At 46.2% G+C, this 14,462-nt stretch overlaps 1 protein-coding gene across 1 annotated transcript; it reads left to right on the forward strand.

Moving 5' to 3' along the window:
* Positions 1-2,127: 2,127 nt before the first annotated feature.
* Positions 2,128-4,454, forward strand: ascl1a (achaete-scute family bHLH transcription factor 1a). The gene is made up of 2 exons (XM_038781316.1): positions 2,128-2,978; positions 3,438-4,454. Exon 1 carries the CDS (start codon positions 2,367-2,369, stop codon positions 2,958-2,960), a length of 594 nt encoding a protein of 197 aa, XP_038637244.1. The 5' UTR covers positions 2,128-2,366; the 3' UTR covers positions 2,961-2,978; positions 3,438-4,454.
* The last annotated feature ends 10,008 nt before the right edge of the window (positions 4,455-14,462 follow it).

Consider the following 14,462-nt stretch of genomic DNA (forward strand, 5'->3'; position numbering starts at 1 on the left):
TGAACGCTGCGTGTTTACTTAATTTTTCAACCCACTCCATTCAAAACAGTCATTTGCCTACGATTGTTTCCTTTTGTTTCCAGATCTATGTGAGTGAATTCAAATGTGCAGAAAGATGGCCTTCTCATTGTCTTATGAAGTGTTACACGGTGGCGCCCACTTTAAAACTGAAACTCTCAGTCACTTCGAAGTCCACTGAGCACTAATTGGGTTTCAGAAACGGGCTTCACAAGCCCTGGAAGATAGTTCTGAAAAAAGAACTAAAGGGCCAAGGTATCAAAAACATCGCTTTTGAATAGAATGCACGCTTCTGAACGAGTATGAGTCACTGTGCCGAGTTTGAACACTGCTGCAGAAAGAAGTCGCCCTTTTGTTGTGATGTGTTCGCTCCCTTTCTGAGGTGAAGCATCAGCTGAGGGATGTTCCTTCGCGTCAAAGACCTTCTTAATGTCCTTGCAGTGAGGAGCAGCGCGTGTCTGAATGGAGCTGGGGGACTGGAATAAAATAACAAATCAGCTGAACACCACAGAAACTTTCTCACATCTATCTTACTCTGCTCAGTAATGGTCACACTCTCTGATGAGGAGGAACTGGTTAAAAGCGGTGTGTGTGTAGGGGGGAGGGTGGATGAAGTTTTTGCACAAGTTGAATTCACAATAGGTTTGAGCCAAGTTTAAATCTAACACGTGTCAGGCTAGGGCTATATTGGAAATTTAAATCTTCAAGAACTAAAGAAAAGCTCGAAGTTATTTGTGAGTTTATTTGGCTCATTCGTAGAAAAATACATCTCCAACCCCACCCCACTCACGATGGGGGTAATTGCAGTTAATAAACATGAACAATATATGAAAGAGGCCGGGTACCCAACCTGGTAAAATGTTAATTCCCAGCAGAGTTCCTGATGTTAAAAATCAAACCGCAGTCCCTTCTCTGCACCGAATTAATCTAAATCAATAAGGTGAAGAATATCGAGGCTCCCCCTTGTCAAAGGGGAGAGAGGGAGGAGGGAGTTCGAGAGAGGGAGGAGGGAGGGGGAGAGAGGGAGGAGGGGAAGGGAGGGAGAGAGAGAGGAGGGAGGGGAGAGAGGGAGGGGAGAGAGGTAGGAGGAGGGAGGGAGGAGGGGGAGGGAGGGGGAAGGGAGAGAGAGAGGAGGAGGGAGGGGGAGAGAGGGAGGAGGGAGGGGGAGAGAGAGGGAGGAGGGAGGGGGAGAGAGGGAGGAGGGAGGGGAGAGAGGGAGGAGGGAGGGAGAGAGAGGGAGGAGGGAGGGGGAGAGAGGGAGGAGGGGGGAAGGGAGGGGGAAGGGAGGGGGAAGGGAGGGGGGAAGGGAGGGGGAGAGGAGGGAGGGGGAAGAGAGAGGAGGGAGGGGGAAGAGAGAGGAGGGAGGGGGGAAGAGAGAGGAGGGAGGGGGGAAGAGAGAGGAGGGAGGGGGAAGAGAGAGGGGGAAGAGAGAGGAGGGTGGGGGAAGAGAGAGGAGGGAGGGAGGAAGAGAGAGGAGGGAGGGGGAAGAGAGAGAAGGGAGGGGAGGGAGAGGGAGAGAGGGAGGAGGGGAAGGGGAGAGAGGGAGGAGGGGAAGGGGAGAGAGGGAGGAGGGGAAGGGAGGGAGAGAGAGAGGGAGAGAGAGGAGGGAGGGGGAGAGAGAGAGGAGGGAGGGGGAGAGAGAGAGGAGGGAGGGGGAGAGAGAGGAGGGAGGGGAGAGAGAGGAGGGAGGGGGAGAGAGAGGAGGGAGGGGGAGAGAGAGAGGAGGAGGGAGGGAGAGAGAGAGAGGAGGAGGGAGGGGGAGAGAGGAGGAGAGAGAGTGGGAGATGGAGGAGGGAGGGGGAGAGAGAGGAGGGAGGGGGAGATGTATTTTTCTGGTCCCTCTGTTCTGAAGAGTCAGAAACAACTTTTTCCCCAAATGATTGGGTGACTGAGTTTGAAATGGGGAAGGGTTGGCTTGCTGCTGCTTCGCTGGATGTTACAGGCTGAGGAGGGAGTTTTGCTTCTTGTTTATTCTGGGATGCGGGATGGCACGCGCCCGGCGCACGCCCCGGGAAGGGGGGGGGAGCGGAAAATGGGCGGAGCTGGGGCGCAAGCCTGCGGTTTCAAAAGGCAGCGCTTGTGCGCGGAGGAGCTTCAGTGGAGCTCCGGGCAAAGGGAAGCGTGCCACGGGAACGTGGCAGAGGAAGGGGGAGGGGGGAGCTTTGCAAAGGGGGAAAGACAAGCCAAGGACAGACAGGTCTGGAGTGGAGAGAGAGGGAGAGGGCGCAACACGCGAACGCCACGAGCTGGGCGCACGGCACGGGGGATCTGCTGCCTTTGCCACACCGCCTGTCCCTCCTCCCCTTGCAGCATCCCCCTCCCCAGCCACCCCCCCCCCTCATACCCCGATGCCCAGCATGGGGAGCACTGCCATCCAACCAGCCTACCTGCAGCCCGCCTGCCTTTACGCTGCCGCCCCGCCGAGTGAGCAGGAAGTGGAGCCGGAGTCCAGCCACCAGCCACCCTCCTCGGCCACTGACAGTAAACTCAAGCAGCAGCTCAAGAGGCAGCGCTCCTGCTCCCCGGAGCTGCTGCGCTGCAAGAGGCGGCTCAACTTCAGCGGCTTCGGTTACACGCTGCCCCCCCAGCAGCCGGCAGCCGTGGCCCGGCGCAACGAGAGGGAGAGGAACCGGGTGAAGTTGGTCAATTTGGGATTCGCCACCCTGCGGGAACACGTCCCCAACGGGAGCGCCAACAAGAAGATGAGCAAAGTGGAGACGCTGCGCTCTGCGGTGGAATATATCCGAGCCTTGCAGCAGCTCCTGGATGAACACGATGCCGTGAGCGCCGCTTTCCAGTCCGGGGTCCTCTCTCCCAATCTCTCCAATGACATGAACTCAATGGCTGGCTCTCCGGTCTCTTCCTATTCTTCTGATGAAGGCTCCTGCGACCCCCTGAGTCCCGAAGAACAAGAACTCCTAGACTTTGCAAGCTGGTTTTGAGCTCTCTCTCTGCAGCAGGTAGGACTATTCATCTTTCCCTTATTGAAATAGGAGCAATATTCAAGGGCGCAAAGAGGGCGCAATTCCTTTCCATAAATTCCAATGGGACGGGATATTGGGGCTGGCGGAGGACTGAGATTGCGCCCGTTTTGCATTCGCCATCCGCCTTGAATGTCTTGACTTTTCCGGTTGAATAGAGCACCGATTGAATGTGCAAGTGTCTGCACAGAGAGCTGACCTGAGAGGTGTGGTCAGGGTGGAGGGAGCCGATAGCCCAGGGAACTGCTTCCAGTCAACAAGCCCAGAGTGTGTCTGATTGAAGATATCATTGGCATGTGCAACTGAATGTTCTACAGGCGGGATTGAGTCAAGTGATCAGATCGTAGGGGGGGGGGGGGGTTGTTACATTTTGTAATCTGGTAACTGTGCGCAACCAGGTGAATGCTAAATGATGTTTCTCTCGTTTATTCTACCCAGATCTGCCAGGAAAACACAGCAAAGGTTCCCGGGATCCACGTACCGGAGGCGGCGGTACAAGACTCACCTGCTGCCTCTGCAAGTCTCTCCACTGGACTGTCAAGGACTCTGACAAAGTGGTCCGTCAATGCAATCACACACAGTGCCTAAACAAACGGGAGTGACTTTTACTCCCGGGTCCTCAGCTACTCCGGCCTTTATCACAACCTGTCTGGACTACACGAGAGCATCAACGGACCGATGCCCCCACGCTACCGGCCCATATAGATTATCCCTCACTGTCAACTTCCCATGGCAGGCAGGACTCCAGTACACTTACCAACGTGGCAGTAACACTATTGTGTGTGTGTGTTTTTTTAAAAACAAATGTCACATATTATGCTTTACCCAATCAAAGAGTTCTGCGTTTTTTACAATACTTTTATACTATTTTCGATATAGAATGCTTCAGGCCTTGTGAGTTCTTTTTAATGGAAAAAAATGAAAAATCTATTTGTATCTATGCTAACCAGTTTTGAATTATATTAAGCTATTTTTGTATATAAGAGAGATGGATTTATAGAGTTTTGTACCAGACTTAATGTTCCCTTTTTTAATAAGTGTATATGGGATTAGACAAAGAAGCATGCGATGCCTTCGCCCTTAGCTCCTCACCTTCTAACTGCCAGTCAGTGATTTGGAAAGTCATTGCTTTGGGTGTAGGATGGCAGTCCCCAGGGACACACTGTAGAGCCTGCTAGTGTCTTATTCTCCAATTTGTCTATTGCTGTGGAAACGTGCCGATTATACTGCCCAACAAAATGGAATGAGTTCCTGCCAAACTTTGGTTTACAATCATCAGCTCTCTGTCCTGTGTTATCTCGATTGTCCTCGAGATCCTATACATATATCATACGTATATATGGGGGTTGGGTCCTATATAATATGGTTTATTTTGCAAACTGACAAAAGCGTGTCACGTATGATTGTTTTTTTCTACATGTTACTTTCATAATAAAGCATTTTCTTTTGAAACTACCGGTAGTTTCAATGTATTTGGATGTATCTTGTTTATTATTGTTTCAAAACCAACCTGTGTGCGCGGTTCATACCAGGAAAGTGCGCTTGCTGAACATTGCCTGAACATGAGGCTGTTGTCAGATTGCACAGAACCCCTTCGGGCAGTACACCACCTGACCGTTGGATGCAGCACGGCGTAGGCTAACACAAACAAGTTGGGAAGAAATAGCATTTATATAGCGCCTTTCACAGCACCAGCCTGTTCTCGAGCGTTTTTGCACAACCAGTCAAGTACTTTTGAAGCGTAGTCACTGTTGCCAATTTGCACACAGCAAGATCGCACGGACAGAAGTATGAGAACGACCAGAGGCTCTGTTTTTCCTGAGGGATAAATATTGACTAGGACACCAGAGAGAACGTAACTTCTTCCAAATAGTAGCCAGGGGATCTCTTAGGCAAATCTGAGGGGGCAAATGGGGTCTCGGTTTAATGTCTCATCCGAAAGAAGACACCTTTGGTAGTGCAGCACTATCTCAGTACTGCACTGATGAGTGCTGGAGTGGGACTTGAACCTACAACCTTCAGTTTGCAACTGTAATGTGCTAAACTGGCTAAATTTAATGGCTGCAAAATGGGATGGGGTGGTGGATGAGATTGAATGTAATGTGGTTTATCCTCTACACATCATCAAGCACATAAACGTCAAACAATGGTTGGTCTCTGGGATTTTGGGCAGTGGAACTGCTGAATACTCCCAGACAGCGGCTGCTCCTGGAACTTGAGGTGTGAGGGGGATTTTTTTTCTCTAAAAGCAAGAGTCAGCTCTCTGAAAGAGCTGCGGTGTTCTGTGAGCTACTTTCTGTCAGTTAGCGGGGACGTGACAGGAATGTTAGTTGTGTCTATTTCGGTTGTCTTATTACTCGTCCTCAGAAACTGCATGAACATTCAGCTTGCGTGCACCCAGTCAGGCGGAACCCACATCGCCCAATGCACCGCACAATATACAATGGCCAGGGACTGAAGGAGGCGTCAGAGTTCAAATCGAGACACTATTACTGCAGGATAATCCGCAGTTTGAGGGGCGGTGGGTGGAGTGGGAGTGGGAGGAGGAGGGGGGGGGGGGGGGGATGCGGGGGTGGGGGGGGGGGGGGGGGGATGCAATTGTGGAACTGAAAAAAAAACCTAATTTGAGCTGGATGATGGGGGATGGGGTTCTTGAAATGTGTCACATCTTCCCAAAAGCGTATAGGACCAGGTATTCAAACGTGTGCCTTCTTCTCGGCTTTACATATTGACTGATCTTCAGTTCAGAATGGCTACTTCTCTTCTAAAACAGGTTATTGGACAAAGTGGCGACCCCCCATTATCATCATCACAATCTGACCGCCAGAACCACCATGGTTGAGACTGGAATCATTGCTGATACTGTTAGGCACCTTAGTCTTCATGCACTGAACATCTGAAGTATGTTGTTCAAATTGAGACTTGGAATATTCTGTGTTGGATTTTAAAAATCGCCTCAGCACTGGAGAGAGAAGGAGATTTTTGCTTTCCACAGCGAGTTCTTGTGGTCCACGCTGCTGAGGAGATCTTTCTCCTTGTGAGTCTAGGACCAGAGGGCATAATCTCAGAGTAAGGGGTCGCCCATTTCAGACAGAGCTGAGGAGGAATTTCTTCTCTCAGAGGGTAGACAATCTGTGGGATTCTTTACCCCAGGGTGCTGTAGGCTGTGTCATTAAGTATGTTCATGGCTGAGATAGACAGATTTTTGAATCAGTAAGAGAATCAGTGGTTCTGGGGATAAAGCGGCAAAGTGGAGTTGAGGATTATATCAGTTTAAAGGACAAAGTGGGAAGAAACGGGGAGTGGTACTGATTGGATAGCTCCTTCAAGACAGGATGGGTCGAATGACCTCTTCCTTTACTGTAAATTTCCATGATATATGGAGATGCGATTCTGAACGTCAGTCCATTGGGCATGTTAAACAGAAAAACATAATTAAATTCCACTTGCTGCCTCTAATTATCACACACTGGAGCTCAGAAATCATATCCATGCAAAGACAAGCGCGGTCTCCTTAAGAGACACGTACCCACCCGGTCCCAACTGCTCTATTACTGTCAAACTAAAATGTCTCTTAAACCCCACTCCAGTCACACTGGAACTGATTTTTAAAAATTTCTAACCTTCCCGTTCCTGTGTTACCATGGGAAATACTAACAGGGTAAACGGCTCCTCACCCTGAATATAAAACATTGACCCTCCTACCGCTTTCTAAATATTTCCTCACACTGCTTGTGGCCATTCAGGCCATTCCCTGCTAGGATAGCCCCCTGTACTTCCAGACCTGGGACAATGAAACTGCAGTGATTTCAAAGGAATAGAGAGAGACACACACTTTACAGACTTTGGATGAATCATTCCGACCCGAATACTTAGCGAAACAAAGTGCTTGTTTCTACCCTCGCCGATTGCTTTTCACCAATACTCCGCCATGGGGAAACTCACAATCCAAATCATAATGAAATCAGCTCAGAGCGCCAACTCTCCAGGGTAACAGGAGGCACAGATTGACCACAATTCTGGAATCCAGTCATGCCTATCACCATCCACCCGGTCTCAGCGCTAAATTATTACAGACGCTTGCAGCAGAGACTGTGTTGGTTTGCAAAGAAACAAAAAGTTGAGCTTTAATTAATGTTTCTGCTGGACGAGGAAAGGGCATTTCTGTTTAGCTGAGAGAGTGCACAGAACAACGGACTAGACGGATGCAATAATCAGAAACATTGGAATAGGTGACCTGCAGCATGATTTCGAGACAAGCGAGGGAGGGATTGCAGGGACATTGTGCATTGGGCATTGTGCGGACAGTTAAACTCTGTGCAGCGGACGATGTGGGAGAGAAAGCGGGTGGCGGAGTGCAGGGACGCAGCCTGTGCAGTGCTGGGTTTGCAGTGAGTGACAGCAGGGTGGAGCGCGCGGCGCGGCCCGGCGCGTGCCTCCCGCCTCATCTGCATTCCGGGCGGGAGCGGCGCAGGCCCGAAGAGCACGCTGCTTTCTGATTGGCGGGCGGCATGCGCCCCCTGTCAGCCGGCGGGCCTATTGTGTAATGGAAGATGATTGACAGCTGGGCTGGTCCCCCCCCCCATCCCTCTCCCGGGAGCCGGGCTGCAGGAGGAGGATGCAGGGAGGGATGGAGATCCTGGCGGGGAGGGGGGGGGGGAGGGGGTGGCGGTGGGGGGGTTGTGCGGGGAAATGTACGGCGAAACTGGACACACACACTTAATGCAGAGGGGCGTGAAGCCCACCTTCTCTTCAACGCCCCCCCCCCCCCCCTCCACCAAGTTTCAGTTGAAGACTCCTCTCCCACCCATCGCTTCTGCATTGATGGATCTTGAAGCAGGAATGTTTGTTTTTTTTAAACTTAGAAATACTTTTTGCACGGAACAACCTTTTATCACAGAGTTTAAAATGCATAACAAATCTACATTAAATGCTATTGGAATAAATGCTCGGCCAAATATAAAGCTAGGATAAATATCCTTTAGTTTAACGCCAGCAGCTGATCGTTAAATGCATTGCATGTTGCAGAATAAAATAATAGACCGCAGGATCTCTAGTGAAAGTTGCAAAGCATTTTTATACACCAGTCCTGCCGTCTCCCCGTCCATAAATTTGGATTATATATATAGGTAGATATATATATATAAAGTTTCACTCCTTCAATCAATAACCCGCACAAACTGTAAACTACACAGGATATTAATCATAATCACGGGTCAATGCTACTAGTGAAACTTATCTAAGAAGAGATGCACATTCTTTCTTGATTTAAACACTTTATAGATTTAAAAAGAAACGAATTAATGATGAATGTAGCAACCACACAAAACCCCAGTCGGTCTGAATGGTCTGATTGTGTTGAAGCTTCAAGACTCCCCGAATATTGAGAGGCAGTATTTTCATCTGGAGAGCTCAGCACGCCTTCTGATTAAACTCAAAGGTTAGTTAAATTATACAACGCCCGCTTCTCCCCCCCCCCCCCCCCCCCAACCATCTCTCTCTCTCCAAAATTCATGAATAATGCTGCTCCCCTCCTGGTTGGTTGTACCGCGAGCGCCGGCTTTCAAATAAAGCAGCACTTTGTTATTGCTCCTCGAGTGTGCTGCATTTCATAGCAAAGGATGAGGAGGGGAGAAAAAGCCAGCACAATTAAGGGTTCGCCTGTCACGAATCATTATCGCCTTTCTCCACCAGCCTGTCAAGCGTGATGAAAATAAAAAATGCCATATCTAATTGCTTTTATTTAGTAAACCGCTGGAAAGAAGGGGGGGGGGGGGGGGGTGTTCCTGAGAATTGAGAGCGAGATAAGCGGCGCACGGATGGTCAATGTCAACACGCTTTGGTTAATCTGCCTTTTCACTCTCTCCTGAGTCTGATTGGCACCGAATCTGAACGCATCGCCCAGAGTGGATGCAATAATCAAATTGGACTCCTTCTGACCGGGGGCTGCGATGGGCGATGTGTTTGAATGGGGCTTTCAGTCTATTCAGCAAGTAAAATGTGAATGGTCTCGCTTTCCCCAAACACCAGCAAGAAAAGTTTTACAGCTGTTTAAAGTTTAAGACTAAAATAATACCGCAGCTTCGGTACCTCTTGCCAATTAATTGCAGTTTTCCCTTTTTTTTGGAGGAAATTGTCAGGATTGCGAATTTCATTCACTAGGCTGAAGCAAAAGTGACAATCAAGACAACATCCCAATCAAGAGTAATTTCCAATATCCCCTCTAAACTTCCCCAGTAAGTCCAGGAGTGAGGAGACTCCAATCTGATGCTTCACGTTCACCATTGGCGCTGTCAGTTTGCACAATCAACATTTCAAAATCATCCTTGCAATCCGCGCGAGAAAAATAATGTTCTGTTAATCTGCCATTAAAATAGGCCGAGCGCCTATGAAGTTAATTTGATGTACACAGATTCATTTCCAGGGCTCAAACTCAATTAAAAACTTTCCCATACGGACAAGTAGAGAAGGCAGGAAAGCATTCTGATCAGCTTGACAATCGATTTTTTGAATCAACCTTTCTTTCCCTCTCTCCCTCTCTCTCTCTCCATCGCCGTGGAGCTGATTAAAGGAGCGTTTCATCTGAATTTCCACATCGACACACACACACACACCGTCGCAGATTATTCCAGTGGGAGAGGAAAAGGTTTCATGTTGTGAGTGTGAAATGCATTTTTGATTGAAATCCAAAGCGCTTCCACCAGGATTAGACCGTGACAGTGTAAATGAAAAAATGCCATATGGCTGCTATATTGAGCAAACAATCCATTCACGATTAAGGACTACGGGCACCAAGAGAGCAGTGAATCCGAGATGAAATTACGCTAATATACCTCTGAAAGGTAGGATTAATTGTGAAACAACGGCAAAACCCCAATTTGAAGCTTTTATTAATTAAAAACGTTACGCCTTTTGCAGTAAACATTCATTTAGCGGAACCTATCATTCGTTTAGTGTCCTGCTGAATTTAACCCTCTGAATGCCCAGAAGAACTGTTTAGGCACCTTTAAAACCTGGCTTTATATTCTATCTTGCTTGCCCTTCTCAAACTCCCAACAAGTGAAACCCACCGTATCCAAAGTAAACCAATTAAATCATTATATTAAAAAAAACATTCAAAATTCAAATAAAACGCATCATGTACAAGAAGAACCAATCAAAATCGAAATAAAACTCATTATCTACAAGATAAACCAATCAAAATAAAAATGAAACCCGCCATACGCACAACACAACCAACATTTAGATAAACAATCAATTAGAAACAAGATAAACTTAATCAAAAGGGGAAATAACCCGCTTAAAATAAAACACACAAAACTGCCAAATTAACTTCAAAAGAGCAAAAAAAAACATCAAAAACAAAGCAAGTGCAAAATCAGAAGTTGTCTTTCTAAAGCATGCTGGCCTTGCTGAGGGCCACACCCCGGGAAAGAATGAAAACTGATTCAATATTATTTTCAAAATGTGCATTCCATGTCATTTGGTATGACGTAAACTTGTTATTATAACTTCTTCCTGTACTTATTGTGTTTGAGTGCGATTTAGAGACAAGCATTCACTTTTCCAACTTTATAGACTTGTTTTATAAGGCGCAGCGACCAGAACAAAAATCTGGTTTGCAAAAAGTACCGTATAAGTAACATGGAATAATGAGTAATATGGAGTATTAATAAGTAATACATAATATGGAATAGCAAAGAGCGGTTAACGCAAGGAAGCGAGGCGTCAAAGTACGGCAGAGTAGTAGTCAATCAAAACACGTATTTTTTGATCACTGCATCCATTGAGTTAATACTGGCTAAAAGACTATTCAGGGTGCTGAATGCAAATCAGCGATAAGCAGTTCTTTTTACCATGAAAAGGGTGATTTTCGCTTTGCATATCTATATAGCAAGGGCTGCATGTTAAACATAATTCACCATGCCTTATTCCTGGGCCTTTCAATTCATCGGGTTTGAAGAGATTGCCTCTCCGCACTGTGATTAATGAGCTGCTGTGCAATTTAAACTGTAATGACTTACCGATCATCAAGAACGATAGTGGCATTTCTTTTGTACATTTGCAAAGCTATTACTAAGGGGGCCACAAACCCAAAAGATTTCACAGATAGCTAAGTATTTCTGCAAATCTCCCCTCCCCTTATCTTGCCTCAAAGTGCGGTGGCCAATGGACAGATCAGTGGAACTCAAAACCCATGTTTTCTTCCAGTTCTTTTACAAGTCTTTTTTTGCGTGTGAAACTCTGAATTGAACAAGCTGATAGCCTGCAAAGTAAAGCCTTGGGTAGTTTAGCTTAAAACACCAACAAGCTATTGTCTGCACAAAATAATTTCTTTGTTTTCTCAATTTGGGTCTGATTAATTTGTATATAATGTATTAATAGCAGAAAGATAAATAACATTTATCTTTATTACCTTCTGGCCAAAGTGGAATATGATAGGGCAACGAGGATTATCTGTGTGTGCTCACAATCCAGCTTTATTATGGTAATAAAAACGCTGCATTATTTCTAACAAGGGTCAAAGTTGACAGTGAGTTAGGTATTACCCAATACGGGCAAGAAAATGCCACAAAATAAGAGGTCCCCATGAAGACCTCATGAAGCAGTCAACTGTGAGTTACTGTAGAACTATACAAGAGTGAGGTTAGACTGTGGACCTCAGCTACCACATGGCCGAGGCAAATGTCACAGATGTTCTTAAAGACAGGCTACATAAAGGTGGAAAGAACAGAAGAACCTGCTGATGGGGTTAGATGAAATTAGATGAGAGGAGGCTGGTGTGGAACATAAACACTGGTGTGCACCAGTTTGGTGGGATTGGCTCTTTCTATGCTGTAAATTTTAAGTATTTGAAGTGACTTCTAGAAAAAGGGAAGAAAGATCATGCAATTGTTAGGTAGTTACGAACATTATCTAATTGTTTTAATACATGCAAATCAGAATTGTGTCCATTAAACATCCAGACCCATTTGGGATTCATGGAAAGACCTAATTATCCATCATCTGTAATGTGCGAGTACCCGGATCAACATCCACATATACAAGACAACTGGATGCAATGAAAACACTTCAACACTCCCGATTCCTAATCTTGCCTCCTCTCCCATTCTCAAAAAATGAATTTCCTGCGGCTATCACACCTACTTGCAGGAACTTGTCAAGTACACTCAGGTCAGCAGTACTGGCCAATGATTAGGGTGTCAGGGCGACCAATAACCCAATATTGGTGCGTGATTTATGGGAATAAGGTTATGAAAGTTGTATGGATAGTAAATGTCTCCACTTACCATTCAAGTATCAAATCTGTTTAAAGCAGAGATGATCAGATTTCTAAATACCAATGGAATATAGGGAAATGGGGATCGAGTGGGAAAAACACATTGAAGTGGATGATCAGCCCTGGTCTTATTGACTGGCAGAGCAGGCTCAATGGGCATGGCCTCCGCTTGCTCCTATATTCCATCCTAATTTCAAGTCTGCAGTATTGGAAAATGAATAAATATTCAAAAAAAGTTTGCATTATTCAATTTTGTTGTCTCGAGGAAAGACTTAACTTCTATCATGACTTTCACAACATTCCAAAACATGTTACAGTCAATGAAGTATCTTTGAAGTATAGTCACTGTTGTAGGAAAAGCAGCAGCCAATTTACACACTGCAACTCCCCCAAAACGAATAAAACAATGAACAGATAATCTGTTTTATTGCTGGTTGTTGGTGTGGAAGAAGCCCTCTTCTTCAAATAGTACCACAGTTTGTCTGTCCTGAAAGACAGGAAACAAATGTCTCTTCAAAAGGCATGGATTGATCAAGGATAGTCAGCAAGGTTTTATTAGGGGAAGATTGTGTCTTACTAACTTAATAGAATTTTTTGAGAAATTTACGAGGAGGATTGATGAGGGTAGTGCAGTGGCTATTGTTTACCTGAATTTCAGTAAGGCACTTGACAAGGTCCCACATGGCAGACAATTCAGAAAATTGAGATCCCATGGGATACAAAGGAAGGTGGCAGGTTGGATCCAAAACTGGTCCAGTGACAGGAACAAAGGTTAATGGTTGATGGATGCTTTTGTGAATGGAAAACCCCAGTTTTGGGGCCCTTGCTGTGTGTTGTATATTCATTATTTGGAATAAATGTGTGTGGCATTATTGGGAAATTTGCAGATGGCACAAAAATTGGCCATGTAGTTTATAGTTGACTATATTAGAATTTATTAGAATTACTATATTAGAATTATATCGAAGTAGGCAGAGAAGTGACAAGTGCAATTCATTCCGGAAAAGGGTGTAGTAATGCATTTGGGGAGGACAAACAAAGCAACGGCATACTCAATAAATGGGAAGATATTGAGAGAGATTGAGGAAGTGAGAGATCTTGGAGTGCATGTCTGCAGCTCCTTGAAGGTGCCAGGATATGTTGAAATGGTGTTCAAGAAAGCAGATGGAACGCTTTGCTTTATTGGGTGAGATATTGAATACAGGGTGTAATGATGGAATGGTATAAAACGATGGTTAGGCCACAACTGAGGTTTTCTGTGCAGTTCTGGTCACTGCATTACAGCAAGGACCTCATTGCTCTGGAGAGAGTGCAGAGATTTACAAGAATGTTGCCAGGGCTCAGAAATTGCAGCTATGAGGAGAGATAGGATAGGCTAGAGTTGTTTTCCTTAGAATAGTTGAGGCTAAGGGATGACCGAATTGAAGTGTACAATTGGAGTTCCCCAAGGATCAGAATGCAAGCTTGGAGTTTAGTAAGTGGGGAGTTCAGTGAAGTGGGGGTAGAAGATATTGGGCTCCCTTTACTTTTTCCATCTTTCTCACCCTTTAGGATTACTACTTGGTTGTTACTCTGCGACAGCTAAAAGAGTTAACTGTTTAGTGAGAATCGGGTAAGTAGGTAAATTCTGCTCTTTCCCTAAGGATTAAAACAGTTTGCATACTTGGTGGTTATTTAATAAGATGTATAAAATGCACCACAAATAAGTAAATAATTGAATTAAGTAATTATTCTCATTATTAAAACATAGGGATGCCAGGACAGGTGAAAGGTTGCAGCATGTGGGAACTCCTGGGTAACATTGTGATCCAGGGCATGGATCACATGCCTGCAGTTAGTGTTTGGGGCTTGAGGAACATCATTGGCTCAGAGTTACTGAGCAAGAGGCTGAGCTGCGGACACTGTGACACATCAAGGGTGGGAGCAAGTTATCTGGATCATTTGTTTCAGGAGACAGTCATACCCCTTAGGATCAGGTCTTCTGGGTTGTAAAGTGGTCAGCACTGGGAATGTGGCTGCAGCTGAGGCAGGTAAGGGGATCCAGAAGGCATCAGTGTCAGTCCCTGCAATTATCCACAAGTTTGAAGTTCACGGATCTTGTTTAGATGAGAGTGGGGGGGGGGGGGGGGGGGGGTTCTGCAGCGTTCATGAGCTAACTGACCATGGCATTGCGGTGCAGGAAG

The sequence above is a fragment of the Scyliorhinus canicula genome, chromosome 20 (genome assembly GCF_902713615.1).
Source record: "Scyliorhinus canicula chromosome 20, sScyCan1.1, whole genome shotgun sequence".
Lineage (NCBI taxonomy): Eukaryota > Metazoa > Chordata > Chondrichthyes > Carcharhiniformes > Scyliorhinidae > Scyliorhinus > Scyliorhinus canicula.